Source organism: Podarcis bocagei (genome assembly GCF_964188305.1).
Source record: "Podarcis bocagei genome assembly, chromosome: 1".
Lineage (NCBI taxonomy): Eukaryota > Metazoa > Chordata > Lepidosauria > Squamata > Lacertidae > Podarcis > Podarcis bocagei.
The window spans coordinates 94,201,578-94,216,267 of record NC_138125.1 but is presented as its reverse complement, the minus strand read 5'-3'; the positions used below and the strand labels follow the sequence as shown (position 1 = coordinate 94,216,267).

Genomic DNA, 14,690 nt, shown 5'->3' with positions numbered 1-14,690 from the left:
GTGGTTGCAACCTTCAAACCAGATGTTTTGGAAAAAGATTATTTGCTCACAAGCCATTGAGATCTAATTTTAATTTAATGCATCTACAGGGAAAATACCAGCTTCTTACAACTTATTTAATAATTGGCAAGGTCAATCTCTCTAATTCTGTGATGGGTTTTCCACTATTTGGGTGGATACACACAATCATTACTGTCAGGAAAAGGCCACTTTTTGTGGTTACTATTCTGTTCAATAGCCTAGCAGCAGAGTGGTTCCTAAAGCTATTGAGAGCCTTACATACAAATATATTGAATCTGGCCTGGTAACAAATTGGCAGCCTGTGCAGATTTCTTGAGCAGGGATGTGATAGATGTGTGGACAGAGTCTCACTCCTGTGAACATTCATGCTGCATTGATCTGCACTGTATTTTCCAGACCAATCACAAGCAGTGCATCATAGTAACTACATAGAGTGCATTGAAGTAACCCAGCCTTGAAGTTTTCAGTGCCTGGAGTATTGCAGTCAAGCTATCCTGGTTCCAGAACAGTTGCAGCTGGCACACCTGCCAAGAATGGTAAAAGGTGGTCCTAGCCACTGAGGCCATCTGAGCCTCTGGTGACAAAGCTGGATCCCAAAGCATGCCCAAACTGTGAATCTGCTCCTTCAGACAGTATATCTCCATCCAAGGCATGCAAGTGACCAATTTATTGCACACAGGAAGCACTCTCCCATAACAATTCCATCAGGGCCCCAACTCCAGAAGGCCTAGTTTTGTCGCCACTCCTTTTCTATGGGGGGGGGGGAGCCCATCATGTTCCCCTACAGTTAGAGGATGGGACCACACATTTAGGCCTCTGTCCCAAATTATCGCTAGCCCTTTCACTCATGCACTACTTTCCCCTGCCCAGAATCAGCAACACTAAAGCACCATCGCTGTAGCTCCCTGTCACATGCCCACACAGACAAATCTTGACAGCATCAACTAATAACACCGCATAAAGCATGAAGGTTAGGGTTTCAGATGTTAAACTAAGCGTCTGTAATAAGCACAGACAGAAGATACCGAACCTTTAACTGCACTGGGGTTTGTATTCAGCTAAGTTATAGAGTAGACCCATTGAAATCAATGCAATTAAGTAGGACATGCCAATGGGTTTCCACTGAGTCTGACTTAGCTGGATACAATCCATTATCATTATTATGGTCATAACATTCCTTTCCTATTGGTAAACATGCTCCCCACCCCCGGGGAAAAAAATCAATAAAACTAAGTTCAAAAAGACTCCCCCACAAGCCATGTGATTTACAAAACAGTCAGGCCTGCTTCTGACCTTAAAACACAAAATCAATTTGGAGTGTTCAAACTATTGTCCTTTGAATATTTCTTGAAAGTTCACGTATTAGAACAGCACATGTTTCCATCTTCTCAATTTGTTTTCCCTTTTATCTGCTCTTTGATTTAGTAATACTGCACACATTTTAAACCATTTTGGAGCGCAAGGCATTTTAAAATAAAACCACACCTTGGTACAATCAATAAACAACTGCACTATGATGATTTACATTTCCAAGGAAGGTCAATAACACTATTCATGAAAAATTTCACCATCCATGAAAAAAATGAGAACTGCAATTTTTAAGAGGTTACAGTATGAACAAAGGCTGCAATCATATGCACACTTATCTGCCCTATTGAAGTAAAAGACATGTACTGTATGGGATTGCACTGAAAGACTGCACTCCACAACACACTGAGAAGAAAGTCCTATTGAACAAAATGAGACTCCCTTCTGAATAAACTGGATCAGTTGTTTGATCCATGCATGCATGTGCACACATTTTAAAGTTACAAAATGGTGCAGTCACTGCACATAGAAAGGAAGTTATACTGTTTGTCACAGTACTAAAATAGTCATGAAGTCAAGCCTATCGTTTGTCTTGACATTTGTACAACTAGTCCATACTATGCAAACTATCATGGTAAGGGTACTACCCACAGGAGAAATTACCATGTTTGCAGAGACAAAATATTGTAATTTTGGTTCTGTGGAATGAAAATGTATCCACAGTGTAAGTGCTTTTGAGGGATGATATTTAGATTCCCCGCAACAATAGCCCAGTTATTGCTCAAAGTGATGCTGCAGATGCTGAAGCCCAGAATTACTTCATAATTGACAGCGTAAAAATACATTTTCAGCTTCATCCAGAACCTGAGTTTTGTCCGTCTCCTAATTTCATGCCCAATAGCTCAGTTATTAAGCCCCCGGTGGCATGTTACTTATCTAATAAGGACCTTTGAAGAGTGATGTGTTAATCCTTTCAGAGGAGATAAACAAATCATTAAAAGATGCTTGTGAACTGCCTCAAAATAAATTATAGAACATGATAGGATTGCTACGGTGTATCTTACCACCGGAAGATGGGAATTAATGTTTTAAGGATCTGCGTCATGTCAAATTTAATATGACATGACATGGGAACAACAACACCAGAGGAATCGCATTCACATTTGCCTAACACAAATGTCACAGAGAAATTGTTACAATGGCTACCTTTGTATATTTCCCCTGAGATGCTAATATTGCATCAGGTAAAGGCTGTACTGAGATGTGGGGTTTATTGTGTTAGTTTTACTGGTTATAATGCTAGCACTGCTGTCTCATGTGTTGCTGAAAGCCATGGAGCATTGTGGGGCCCAGAGAAAGCAAAGAAGAGCAGGTAAGGGAGAAGAAAATTACAGAGATTCAAAAGGGATGAAGCAATGGAAGGGAAGAAACCATTTACAAGCAATCCGTTCTGGCCTATGTTAATGGAGAAAGAGAGAGAGAGCGAGAGAGAGAGAGAGAGAGAGAGAGAGAGAGAGAGAGAGAGAGAGAGAAAGATTTGGTTCTTCCTTTGCCCACTTTCTTTATTTTATTTCTTTTTCTTCCTCCACCACCTTTCTTCTTTCATGGAACCCAACGAAGGCAGCGTACATGCACACTTTGGGCTCTGCCTAATACAAATGTAGCAGAGAAATTGTTGCAGTGGCTCCCTTTGACGATGGTCCATCCCACTGGCTGCATGTGGCCTCCAATGGATTATCCCTGAGGGAACACGGCCCTCAACATAATTAATAGCACTACTACTAGTAGTACTTATATGCTGCCCATCTGACTGGGTTGCCCCAGCCACTCTGGGCGGCTTCCAGCAAAATATAAAAACACAATAAAACATCAAACATTAAAAAAAACTTCCCTATAGAGGACTGCCTTCAGACGTATTCTAAAAGTCATATAGTTGTTTATCTTTTTGACATCTGGTGAGATGGCATTCCACAGGGCAGGCACTGCTACTGAGAAGGCCCTGTGCCTTCTCAGTGAGGGATCCACTGAGCTGGACTTCAGCCCCCCCCCCCCACTTTATGGGTTAGGGCTGGAAATGCTGTGTGTTTCCTCCATGGTTAAGAAAGCCTAGGTACTTGCCTATCCTGTAATCTACAAACATAGATGGAAACACACTGGTGAATTAAAAGTGAGCAGATGCTCAGCAAGCCCAAATCTATCCTGATTATGGGGGAGATCAGGTTCATGTGGAATGTAGAAATCTAGAGCTAGCTCAGCATCTCCTGAATATATATCCTGTTTCTTACCGAATAATAAGCACATACCAAGAAATTGTGAGAGTTACATTACTGCCTTTATTGAAAAACACACCTCCCTTACCGACCACAATCTCTGGAAACTCTCCTTCCTATTGCAGCCCAGCAAATGTGGGGTCCTGCACTGCCTGGTGTGAACACAGAAGTCAGAGGTGATCACAAATCAGTGAGCAAGACGGTGAGCTTAAATGTGAGCCAGCTAGCTTGAACATATCCCTGGTCAGTGAGTCACATTTGGGAACTGATTCGCTCCAGGTTTCTGGCCTTCAATACTTGGAAGCTGTGTACCAGACTGAGGGAGTTTAGTCAGTCTCCTTCTCCGTTGGTCATTCATGCTGATGAACTGGCTCGTTTCAGATACGTACTGATGCTTTTCACCCTGGACTTCAGATAAGAGGCGACATTGTGCTGTTCTTCTGAGCAGTCTGTGTTTCGTTGGGAGAGAAATGTCACCCCCCAGGAGAGCTGATAGAGGTCCCTTTTTCCGACCTTGCAGTGCACCCTTAGAATCTGCCTGTGTCTGCTTCCCCTCAGGAGGCACCTCCCTGCTTCCATTGGCTGAGCCATTCCCCTCAGGCTCTCCTAAACTGCATCCTTCAACTGAGTCGTTCCTCTCAGGCTGTCCTTTACTGGGTTCTTTAGCTAAGTCATTCCCCTCAGGCTGTTCTTCATCGAGTCCTTTAGATGAGATGCTCCCCGCAGGCTCTGCCTTACTTTGTCCATCAGGCACCCTATTCTTCCCTGCCCGGGACTTGCTCCTACCACCATGTGATGACCTCCTTCCAGCTTGAGACCTGCTCCTCTTGCCATATGGCTTTCTTACCCGAATCTGGGGCTCTTTCCTTTTCAGCGGCAGCACTTTGCCACAAGAGGAAGTCAGATGTGTTTGAGGAGCCACTTTAGTATCAGCACAAGCCTTTCCCTTCATACCATTGAATTCTGTTCCCTTCCCAGGTTCAGACTCTAAAGTAAGCCTGTGCTTCTCACCTTTGGACTCCAGCTTGTCATCCTTCAGCTCATTCTTTCTGAACAGCTTTTCGCTTTTCACAGCACGTGGGTTGCTTCTTTCTGCCAGTTGCTTCTGTTTCCCAGCATGAGTCTCCCTATTCCCAGCCTGAGGGTTATGTTCAGAAACCACCTTGTGCTTCATAGCTGATTCATTATACACAGGGTCTGGTTTCTTGTGACTGAGGGACCCCTTATCTGGCCTGGGCTGCCCCTCGTCCTGCCTAGGCTGCTCTTTTTTCCTTGTGGCATGCCCCTTGTCCTGATCCGTATGTCCCTCCCCCAGCCTAACAACTCCTGGGTTGTTCTTATCTGATGGGGGATGCCCCTCGTCCACTCTCTGTTGCCTCTTGTTTGCCTTGAGATGCCCTTCGTCTGGTCCAGAATTCTCACCTGGCTTGGGAAACACAAAATACCCTTTATCTGACTTGGAGTGTTCCACTTCTGGGCGAGATAGTCCCTTATTAGTCTTATGTCCCTCTTTCAGATCACATTTCCCTTCCCCTGGCCTAGGACAACCCCTGCCTGACCTGAGATGTTCCTCACTAGTCTTTGGACCCTGTGCTGCTTTTGCCCAGCGATGACCAGCATTAGCCCCAGAAAAGCACTTGTCTTTCTCATGTTGCTTTCCTTCAGCCCAGTCTCGACACTCTTCTGCCCAGTCTCGCCATTGGCTTGCCCAGCGCCGCCAGTCTTCTGCCCACCGACGCCTTTCACATGTCCAAAACCGATTCTTTTCTGGATAATAGTAGCCCCTGTCCAACCTGTAATCCCAGTTGTTTGCGTTAATTTCTCTATCGTAAACAGGTATGCCTGCAAGAGCCAGAATATATTGGTCAACTGGAGGTCTGTTCCAGTGATGGAGCTACAGAAATAAGCCTAGGATCTGCATTTACACACTCTTTCCATGTCCAGCATGATTAAAAATTATCACACGATTTCAGGGCATGGTTTATGTTTCTCCCATAGAATGAAATTTGTAGAGCATGTAAACATCCAGAATTATTATGACTCGCTGACAATAATGTTAACTATTCGGTTGCATTCTGTTGCATTCAGACTTAGTCATGCTTAGAGTAGACCCACAGAAATCAATGCAACTTGATAGTCACAATCAATGAGATTTCTGTGGGTCTGCTCTAAGCATGACTAAGTCTAGATTCAATCCTTTTTGTCACCCTTATATCCTATTTGCACTAAGGGTATGCTGAATTCAGCCACAAATGTTCTCTCTCAGTCCCTATGGTCTCCATATGGTCTCTAAGTCCCTATGTTGACTGAGGCATACAGCAAGGGATCTTGAATATCCCACCATCTACCAGATGGCCCACCAGAATTTGGTCAGTGGTCTGCATTTGGTGGCTTTAGTAGGAACACCAGTTGTACTCACACAAAGGAAATACCCAAGAAAAAGAGTAAACAGACTGGGTTGTATTCAATGCTGTGTAAGCAAAATTCCATTAATGCAACAGGACTTTCCAGAGATTCCCTGGGGCAAATTGTAAGGGTGTGTAAAAGCTATACAGGGGAGGAAGTTCCTTTGTGCCAAGCAGAAGTCTGTTATGTGAATGGAACAGAGGCACTGCATGCCACTCATTATCATGTCCCAAGGAAGCTAGGATAATAATGCACCACACACATTCAACAGGGGAGAGAGAAGCAGACATTGAAGGAGATATAAGACAGGTAATGGAGAACAGTGCCTGAATTGACTAAGGTGCATAATTTTGCCAAGTAAATGAGAACAAGACTAGAATAAACCAGAGAGGGTTCATTTTTTGCACCCAGCATCCCCTGGTTTATGCTGGTTGTGCTGGTTATAATTCTTTTATCTGCTGTGTCTTGTACTGCTTTGGGGATAGCATTGCTGGGCTTTTATTTTTTGGTTTTTAGGTTTAGGTGTTTTGTTTTGTTCTGTTTTTGTAAACAGGACTTTGTATTTTATTGTCTTTGTTAAGTGCCCAGAGGACTTGGTCAGATGGGCAATATATAAATGCTGCTATCATCATCATCATGACCTAATGGGTTTTATTCAGTGTTAGTCATACTCAGAGTAGACACATTGAAATTACTGAAAATGCATAACTTAGGCTCATTAATTTGAATAGGTCTACTCTACATAGAACTTTGTTGGCAATAGCTGGATGTTACCCTCTTCCCCCTGCCTGCCATTCCAGGCATTAATATATTGTGGATATTGTAGATTCCCTAGATTACACCAATACAACATATGCTAATCAATAAAATTGTTCTGTCTTTTCCATTGTTTATTCCAGATTTGAGTGTATTTGGCATATATCCTGCACCTTTATTCATTCATTCGTTTGTTTGCTTGCAGAGCTAATCATCCTTACCTATAATTCACAGGACAAAGAACATGTTTTCTTATTGGGTTGTTGTTTTGTTTTTTGTTTGCCTAATGAGCTGTGGAGAATAAGGTGGTTTTCAAACAAAGGGAAACAAAAAACCCTCTGAGTCAGAATTTTCTGGGTGTCTCAATTTTCAAGAGGGAAAGCATGCTTTCTGAAAACTAGGCTCCTTGGAGGTGCCCTATACACACTGAGGTAAGCATTTAACACCTGTCACAAGGCATAATACAGCCCACTCAAATTTACCATTAACATGGATAGATACCGTCTTCCCGTCCTCTTCAACTTCCAAGTACTTGCTTTCATTCTCGAGATGTCTGAAGGGGAGAAATGTCACATAGTTACCTGACCAAACAAGGGACAGATGCTTTAGGAATAAGAGAAGCCTCCATATTATAGCCTCCTTGTTCAAACACTCATTTGGATAGATCCTTATGTGCATGTGAGAACTTTATTTGCTCCTACAGTGGTACCTCGGGTTAAAAACTTAATTCGTTCTGGAGGTCTGTTCTTAACCTGAAACTGTTCTTAACCTGAAGCACCACTTTAGCTAATGGGGCCTCCTGCTGCCGCTGCGCAGCCGCTGCACAATTTCTGTTCTCATCCTGAAGCAAAGTTCTTAACCCGAGGTAATATTTCTCGGCTAGCAGAGTCTGTATCCTGAAGCGTATGCAACCTGAAGCGTATGTAACCTGAGGTGCCACTGTATATGTGTGTAGGAATCTGCCCATCAAGTCACTGTGGTCTCAAATATTCATCTAATAAAAGTTTCCTCACAAATTCTGTAAGGCAGACATATGACTGTTAAACTCACTCACATACCTCTTTCCTCTAAAGACGTACAGATACCCTCTCACATCCTGTACAGCTGAGAGAGTCAGACACATTACTTGCTTGCTACCCTAAGGACTCCAAGCAACATACAAAGTATAAACACAGATACATTACATTATCATGGACCCAAGAGTTAAGAACATAAAGCAAGCCTCCTGGATCAGGCCAATGGCCAGCATCCTGTTCTCACAGTGGTCAAACAAATGTCCATGGGAAGCCTGCAAGCTGGACATGAGTGCACACCTGTAATTCCCAGCAACTGGTGTTTCAGAGGCATTTTGCTTTTGGACATGCTTGCACATTGCAAACACACAGAGTAATGCAGCCAGGAGAACCAAGACTTAAGGAGAAGATTCCTACAAATATGTTCCCTCCCTCCCCCCCCCCTTTACCTTTTGGTTGTGATTTTTTTGCCATTCATGAAGGCAGTCACGATGGAAAAGTGATGGAACCTTTTAGGAGCGCTGAAGAAGGATACAGAAAAATCTGAAACACACAGGTTGCCACATACTCATTATGAAGTGCATCCAGGCCACAAATTACACACACACACACAAAACAAGCACACTGTAATTCATCTTTCATCCTCTCTTGTAAGATGCTCTGGTCAGGGGTAGCTAACTCAGCGCCCTCCAGAAGTTGCTCTAATCATAGCAATGCTGCCTGGGTGTGAGGCAGGTTTGATTCCCAAAACATCAGGAGGTTATCATATTGGCTACACTTACTCTCGTCAATTACCTCAGCGATACTAGTTATAAGATTGAAAAGGACCTCTGGAGCTATTGAACTTGCTCCCTAAGGATCAAATCACCTCCACAGCAGCTTCCGCCCCAGCAGACTTTTACATCAGCTTTAGTGATTTTTCTGATCACACTGGCAATGGGAGAGAGGGTTGCTGGTAACAACAGCAGAAGTCTTATGCTGCTGTTTAGTCACCATTTTGGCACAAAGCACCAGAAGGACAAGTGGGACTGAAATATTGGAACCAGAAATAGGCCGAGGGACAGAAAGAGAAAGAGAGAGAGATGATGATGATCAACACACCCTTCCAAATAATCTTTTCCTTAGGCATTGCTCTTCTGCTCTCTTTCTACAGCATAGCTTTATGCCTGGCCTGTATGTATTCTCAGTTTGGTTAAATCCTTAAAACCTGGCTATTTATTTCTCTTTCTGTCAGAATACTGTGCCACAAACAGAAGCCTCACCACAGATATGTAATATGGGTACCTGCAGTGCTATTTTTCTAGAAAAAGAAGTGCCGGAACTCACCATGATAGCCTCCCTTGTTCTCTTATCATGGTAATGGAGCCCACCTGAGACGTGCCAGAACTGAGTTCGAGTTCCGCTAAGTTCCGGCTGGAAAAAAGCCCTGGGTACTTGAATTAGCAGTCCTAAGCCAACAGCTGTGGCAACCAACAGACTTCACAGCAGAGCAGTTTTCCAGAAAGGATGTAAAGATTACCTGAAGAAGAACGTTGCTTTGTGAAGAATATTTTGATGCCATCGTGATCAAACACAGACAGGTGCTTCTCATCCTCAGATCTCTCTAAGGAGAGAGAAAGGGAAACAATTCCAAATGCTGTGCTGTTTGAAAGGGATATGTAAATAGCATGGTTTTGAAAAATAAAAATAAGCTGTTACAACATCACCAAAGTTGTTGCATCTTCTCCTTCCAGGATGTATGGGAGGATTAAGGAAAGGAGGCAAAAGAATCTTTCCTTGGAGGCAGAACTAGTTGTTTGCTCCAAGTTGCTTTCCAATCTACCAGGCTGCAGCAGTCATGGAACCCCTAGATACAGTCAACCTACATGTATTATAGTAGCTATTTTCAACCGGTGGCATGCTTCTTTGTGCGTAAGGAAACAGAATTAGATTCTGGACCTCTTTAAACACATATGGGTGAAGAAGACTTTTGAAAACCATTCATAGCTCTTGAGGTATGTGTAAAATAGGGGTGGGGAACATTTTGGGCTCTGCAGGTGGTGAGATGATCCATCTGGCAGTCACAACACCACTATGGCATCACATGTTTGACAGGTGGGTTGCTCCACACACCCATTGAAATCCTTTGTGGTCCCCACAATCCTGTCTGAGCACAGGATTGGGCTGAATGCTCTTTGCAGCAGTTTCTCCCACCCTTTTAAAGATTGCTGGAGCAATCTTTTTTAAAAGTGGGTGAAACAGCTGCAAAGAGTGTTCAGTTGCTTTCCTGAGCCCAGTGCTAAACAGAACCATTAATGTCCTGTTAGGAACGGAGGGAGAAATTTGTTTGCATAGCATTTTAATGCAAACCTACCCGATTTGCATATCCAATACACAAAGCAAAACGCAGCTATCTTTCAAAAGTCAGACCTATCTGAATTTTGCAACACCATTTTCCGGTGAAATAAGTGTACAAAAAAGTGTACATACATTCATGAAAATCATGTTTCAAAATGCATCATGCTAGAGGAAATTGCTTGAAAAAATGGATAGAGTGGATGCAATGTCACATGTAGAAATCATGCACTTTAGGAAAAATGAACGCAAAAATATGTGGGCTTCAAGAAAAAAATGCAAACTGATGTGGAAATGTGGTGAAAGGCTGGAAAAATATGAATCCAAGAGGAACTGAAGCGGACAGGTTGGTAAGTCCCACTAAGCCTTAGAGATGTTACTAGGCTTAATCAGAGGTTGGGACAAGGCCCTTGACCTCTTCTCTGGACTACTCACTTGTTTCCTTGAAAGTCTCTGTGCTGCTCCCATCATACTGGTTACGTGTGCTTCCTGGAATAGAAGTAATAGTGGAAGGAAATTTCAAGATGCCTCTTCATCTCTAGCTTTGAGTTTTCCAGTTTTATTGCTGCTGTTCTGCATCATGTTAAAGAGACGAAGAAGTCCCTTGTTCAAACCACACCACATCCATAAATCCAGCTCAGTGGCTATTAGACCAGCTGCTGTCTCTGGACCTCAGTTCTCTCCATTTCTATGCCACCCTTCATCCAAGGCTCACAGGGCAGTTTACATTATAAAAATACATAACATAGTAAGAAACAAAAACAGTTTAAAAGGCCATAACTGGGGAATTAAACAAAGACCTGGGAGAAGAGGAATGTTTTTGCCTGTTGCCAAAAGATACGATGAAGGGACCCGGTGAGCCTCCCTGGGGGAAGCATGGCTGGGAAGTGTATGTGAAGAATGTAATATCAGTTTGACAGTGGGGAGATACACAGCGCATGATGGGGTGTGGTATCTTTTCCAACTGCTGGGCCAGAACATGACTTCCAGTGCCACCTCCAGGCCACTTTGACAGGTGGGCAGAGCCGCCCAATTGTTAATTGTCTTATTATGATGGCAGGTGACAACTTCAGAGGGGCCTGCTGTTAGTGCTGATCAACTAATTTATATTGACAGTGGTTGGATGCAAACCATGCCTGCAAAAGGATATTGTTTCTCTGCAGCTCTATGCAAAGCTGGTCTACAAAATAAAAATGTCCAGTTACAAGTGCAGTTTGACTCCAAACCACACCAGCTTTAAAAGGCCTTGCTGTTAGTGAGCTCCGCTTGCCAAGGAACAATCAAGAGTGTGCTTAAAACTCCTTATTGTTTCTTTGCAACCACGTCTTTACGTGCCCCACACCTGATGTTCCAAATGATGTCGGGTGCAGAGCAGGTGGGTGTTGTTTGGGGAAAACAGCTGTGCAGCCCAAATTGAGACTCCTGCTGAGTCTAATCTGACCCACAGTCCAAACTGTATTATTATGCTTATTATATCTTACTAGGAATTGGAGATAAAGAAGGACAGAATGGTGGCAGATCCATATTTCTTGTATAGTTTAGCTCCAGTCATAGTTAGTTTCTCCATATTCAAGCCTTTTTTTAGAAAAAAAAATCATTCTGTCAGCAAGGTAGAAGGTTGAACTTCCATCCTTCCAAAGATAATTGTAAATGGAGATTAGATTAAGCAGCTTAAACTGGAGTGGAAGAAAACAAAGGTCAAATGTGGGAATGGTCTTGTATGTGCATTGAAGGATTGGAAGAAAATATGTTAACAATTCCGACTGTGCAAACAAAAAGATGAAGGAAGGAAGTTTGGAATTACTTATGCAACCTTATGTCGCTGCCTAAAGAATGGAGTGTTACTATTTTTATTTGTTCATTTATTTGCATTCTAGAGCAGCTGACAAAGTTTAATCCATGTTCATTATGTTTTTATTTGGGATTAATCAGTCAAAAATAAATTAGCTGTTGTGACTGTGAATGTTCTATTGGAGAGAGGAAGAAAAGGAGCACTGAAGAGAAACTGGGTGACTTACTGTCTGAAAGGACTTTGTAGGCTTCCACAACCTCCTTGAACTTCTGTTCAGCTTCTGCCCTGTTATCTGGATTTTTATCTGGGTGCCACCTGAGCACTTTACTCCTGTACCTGCACAGTTCACAAGATGCAACAAACATTAGTGGCTAGCCATCCTAGAACTATCCACCTATGCTATCCACCATGATAATGGTGAGAACCACCCAAACAGGCTAGTGACCATCTTCCAGTACCATTATTCTGGACAGTTTCTCAGACCATGACTTATCACGGTGATGATGAGGCAATAGCTTGCAACTGAATTTCTGCCTCAATTGTCCATGGAGGAAGCCAAGTTAACAACATAGGAACCTGCCTTATACTGAGTCAGATCATTGGTCCATCTGGCTCAGTATTTATCTACAGAAACTCTTGAGGGTTTCAGACCGAGTTCTTGCCCAGCCCCACCTGGAGATGTCAGGAATTAAACATGGGGCCTTCTAAATGCAAGGCAGGTCCTCTGCTTCTGAACTATGGCACCTTTCCTGATACAGTGGTACCTCAGGTTACCGGTAAGTACTTAATTCATTCCGGAGGTCCGTACTTAACCTGAAACTGTTCTTAACCTGAAGCACCACTTTAGCTAATGGGGCCTCCTGCTGTTACGCCGCCAGAGCACAATTTCTGTTCTCATCCTGAAGCAAAGTACTTAACCTGAAGCATTATTTCTGGGTTAGCAGAGTCTGTAACCTGAAGCGTATGTAACCTGAAGCGTATGTAACCCGAGGTACCACTGTATTAAGTCACTTACTAATATCAAGCCCTGCTGGTAAATGTTGACAGAGAAGCAACATGAGGAAAGGTTCAGATTATAGGGTTGTAGGAAAAGGGGCACTCCAAGGAAAGATTTCTCTTACGCTCTTTTAATATCACTCATAGAGGCACTTTGGGGAACATCCAGGATTTTGTAGTAGTCCACCATGATGTCCATCCATCCAATGCAAAGGCCAGCCGGGAAGCTGAGGAAGAAGAGCAGCCAGATGTGAGGGTGATTTCTCTTTCTGAAAATACAATGGGAGTACAGAAGCCTTGGGTTGCCTTGAGGGAAGCAGAGGCAGAATGTGTTCAGGGGCAGAAGATCTCACATTTCAATTTGGTGTTGATGCCACGACTCCCAGTTCCACCAGCTCTCCCAGTTGCGCTTCCCCATCCTTCACGAATTGCGACTCCACACCACTGCACAACATGGCGTCATTATGCAGCCCCCAATCAGAGAGCAGCTCCCTCTCCCCTTTTTAAAAAAGTAACCAAGTTGTTGTGTTTTGCTTTGAATGCATATGTCCATCTGTCTTTCAGTGCATTGAGCTGTAAATATAGGTGCTCCTAAGACGTAATCACATTTTATCTGAAACATTGTGGGTGGGGGTTCTCACTCCACAATGAAACTCCTGCTACAGCCTCAAATCCCCACAAAAACAATGCCATATCCTGCAGGTAATCAACCATGTTTAATTAAGAAAAGAAATGTCAGCTAATCTGCAACTATCGCCTGCATATTAGGTTTAGTTGAATGTAATTCCAGATGAGCTTAATAGTGCTAATTCTTAAGTAAAGCATGCTTAAATTTATTATAAACTGTCCAGTTGATTCAATATGTTTACTATTTCATTTTCCTGGTCACATAATCTGTCCATCATAGCAAAATTCCAGGCCTAATTCCCTCTGCTTCTATCATTCACATAGCAAGAATGATGCTTAATTAGACTTCTTATTTCCTGTTGCTCCTGTCATGGGCTTCTTCCCACCCCCCTCACAGCCTACAAAGAAGATCCAGAATGTAACATTTTATTTTTCACTTCTAAAGCTTTTATAATGAACCGTCATTTTTCTAAAGCTCAGCTCACAGCCATTCTGTTGACGTGGTACAATATGTTCCTGTTTGTGGATTCCTTTCTGTTCTTTAAAAAAAAGAAGAAGAAATCTGACCTTTTAGCATTTTATATGTCACTTACTTTTTCTTCTCCCACTAGACGGTTGGTCTTGGATCAGCTATTGCTCTGTTATATCACTGAAGCCAATTCTTAAGTGATTTTTCTTGAGGTTCAGTTCATTCTTCTGCTTGCCTAACGAGTGATAAAAATTTACACCTATTGTAAAATTGTGAATAAAACGCTGATTGCAGAAAGTAAAGACAATCATGTGCTATAACATTAACTAGCTCCATCATGCTGCGTCACTGTTTAAGGGATTTGTCTCAGCATCAACAGAGTAGTCTTTTCAGTTTCTTGTTAAAGCCGATTACCATTGAAAAACAACAACACGTTTTTATTACATGGGTACCATTATCCATATAGTTTGACCATGGTCGTTACCTTTGCTGCCAAGAGTGATCAGTCTATTAATTCTTAAGCCAAATTGTTCTGCTGAGAGATGCGAGGGGTAGGGGTGGGAATCTCTTTCTCCAAAACCAAACCAATGTTTTTTAAAGGTATATTAGCTTGCTGGGTGTCAGAGGAGGGCACAGAAGTTGGAGGCAGTGGAGGTTATTGTTCTCCAACAGTCCGTGGAACGAAAGCTTCTGCTAAG

The 14,690-nt window shown here is 42.8% G+C and overlaps 1 protein-coding gene across 2 annotated transcripts; it reads right to left on the bottom strand.

The window, feature by feature from the left end:
* Positions 1-3,639: 3,639 nt before the first annotated feature.
* LOC308584658 (uncharacterized protein) lies at positions 3,640-14,683 on the bottom strand. Of its 2 annotated transcripts, none has more exons than XM_081189523.1 (9): positions 14,477-14,683; positions 14,117-14,227; positions 13,022-13,165; positions 12,127-12,236; positions 10,544-10,597; positions 9,294-9,377; positions 8,224-8,317; positions 7,244-7,314; positions 3,640-5,441 (listed from the first exon to the last, which is right to left on the bottom strand). In XM_081189523.1, the coding sequence occupies exons 3-9, from the start codon at positions 13,093-13,095 to the stop codon at positions 3,844-3,846; spliced, it is 2,085 nt and encodes a 694-aa protein (XP_081045649.1). In that variant the 5' UTR covers positions 13,096-13,165; positions 14,117-14,227; positions 14,477-14,683; the 3' UTR covers positions 3,640-3,843. The 2 variants fall into 2 exon arrangements, with proteins under 2 accessions (XP_081045649.1, XP_081045650.1); XM_081189524.1 differs by having other exon boundaries at positions 13,022-13,123.
* Positions 14,684-14,690: the final 7 nt, after the last annotated feature.

Excerpts from the sequence above, each read along its gene's own strand:
- LOC308584658 (XM_081189523.1), bottom strand. The coding sequence starts at position 13,095 with ATGGACATCATGGTGGACTACTACAAAATCCTGGATGTTCCCCAAAGT. Across the intron at positions 12,237-13,021 it reads ATGAGTGATATTAAAAGAGC|GTACAGGAGTAAAGTGCTCA; the intron begins GTAAGAGAAATC and ends TGAACTGTGCAG. Across the intron at positions 8,318-9,293 it reads AAAGCAACGTTCTTCTTCAG|ATTTTTCTGTATCCTTCTTC; the intron begins GTAATCTTTACA and ends TGTGTGTTTCAG.